Source organism: Carlito syrichta, unplaced genomic scaffold, assembly GCF_000164805.1.
Source record: "Carlito syrichta isolate Samal-C Ts95f unplaced genomic scaffold, Tarsius_syrichta-2.0.1 Scaffold115678, whole genome shotgun sequence".
NCBI classification, from domain to species: domain Eukaryota; kingdom Metazoa; phylum Chordata; class Mammalia; order Primates; family Tarsiidae; genus Carlito; species Carlito syrichta.
Window position 1 is genome coordinate 5,425 of NW_007059774.1, and position 1,659 is coordinate 7,083.

A 1,659-nucleotide genomic window follows, 5' to 3' on the forward strand; every position below is an offset into this window, starting at 1 on the left:
ACTGCACTCCAGTCTGGGCGACAGAGTAAGACTCCAACTCAAAAAAAAAAAACAAAAACCACAGATCACATACATATTATTTTCCCCAATTGGCTTTTATGCAAAAAAAGGTCATTGTCTTCTGGCTTATATGATTTTTTCCTTAGAAAGGTGTTTTTCAATTTCTAAGTAGCCAAGCTTACAAATGTGCACGCAGCTTATTGGCTGGGGTTGCGTGTCTGAAAATCGGGGGTCCTAGAACTCCTTCCATTTTTTTGTTGTCTTGATCCCGTCTATAGACTTGTTCTCCCCGACCCCTCAAGTTCGACTCATCCCCTTCCCTGAAATGCTAGGTTTCTCCCCACGTGTATCCGTGTCCTGCCCAGGGTGTGCATTTTCCAGCCCTGGCTCCGCTTCCCGTGAGCCTTGCCAAGGCTGAAGCTTCGACTCCCCATCCTCCTTGCTCCCCCAAGTGCCTGTCCAGTGTCACCGCCCGCACGCCCTTGCACGTCTCACCAGAGTTGCAGTGCCGACAGCTCTCACAGTGGGGCCGGGTGTGAGGGTCTGGGGAGAAGGAGACCCCTGGTATGCACGGGTTGCAGTGAGCAGCCTTTCTGTGCTGGTCACAGTCCTTCACGAAGAACGTTCCTGCCAGCAGAGGGGCCTGGGTCAAGGGCCAAGGAAGCTCCGTTCTGTGCCCCCCTCGGGCGGCGCCTCCCAGCTGCTGCAGGAGTCCTCTCCCTGCTTGAGCTCAGCCTCACCCCGGTCTTGCCTGCACAAGAGCCTCGGTCCTCCCCCACTCACCCGGCCCTTTGCCCGCTCTTACCTGGCTCACACATCTGGCAACACAGCCCTCCCTGAGCCCGGTAGTGCCTCTCTGGACAGGTCTCGGGGCCTCGGGTAGCTGAGAGCCCCGCCAGGGTCGCTAGGACGCACAGCCAGCAGGGAGTGGGCCGTGCCATGGCTCCTGCCCAGGGAGCTCTTTCTGTGCCCAGTTGATGCCCGCCGGCCCCTCCCAGCCTCCTCCTTGCCCCACCTGGGCAGCAGTTAAGCTCCTCCCTGAGCTGCCCGCTTCAGGCGGCAAGCCAGCCTGTGGTGGCGTCGAAGCTCTCTTGTGGCTGCTTTTTTCTCACAGCGGCAACCTCCGCCCCTCCCCTTTTCCGCATGCTGGGGAGGGCTAAGGGCCCACTCGGGAGACCAGCCGCGCTCCAGAGCCGTCTCCTCCGACACGCGCGCGTCCTCTGGCTTCTGCCTCCCTCCTGCTCACGGCGCCTGCAACCTTCCACACCTGCTTCCTTCACAGAAAGCGGATGACACACGCCCACAGCCGCCCACTCTCCCGTTCACGCCCTTCCACGCGATGCCTGCACTGCTTCCGTCCCTCCCGGCCCTGCATCCCTCCTTCACGGAGGCAACCGTCAGAAGGACGAAGGGGAGCCGGGATCGAGCACAGGGCTCCCAACTCTCGTCTGAAAGCTCTGAGGTCCGATAAGCTTCGGAGTTCAGTTTTCCAGGATGATAGAGAAACTAGCAGCACAAAACACCCTCAGGGAGCTGGGGTAGCAGGCATCATCCAGCGCAGCGTTTGTGCAGCAAGACCATTGAGTAGGACACGAGGTGGGACAGAAAAAGACTCTCGCCTTGCATTAACTGGGGTCTGGTTTGGGGGCCAAAAGAGTT

At 59.0% G+C, this 1,659-nt stretch overlaps 1 protein-coding gene across 1 annotated transcript in view; it reads right to left on the minus strand.

The window, feature by feature from the left end:
- CD27 (CD27 molecule) overlaps positions 1 to 980 on the minus strand; it is a gene marked incomplete at its 3' end in the record, with an annotated part of 6,355 nt that extends 5,375 nt beyond the window's left edge. The window contains exons 1-2 of the mRNA XM_008073290.1: positions 806 to 980; positions 496 to 627 (exon numbers count right to left, since the gene is read on the minus strand). Coding sequence (XP_008071481.1) covers positions 496 to 627; positions 806 to 941 — 268 coding nt within the window. The remainder of the gene's footprint in view (positions 1 to 495; positions 628 to 805) is intronic.
- Positions 981 to 1,659: the final 679 nt, after the last annotated feature.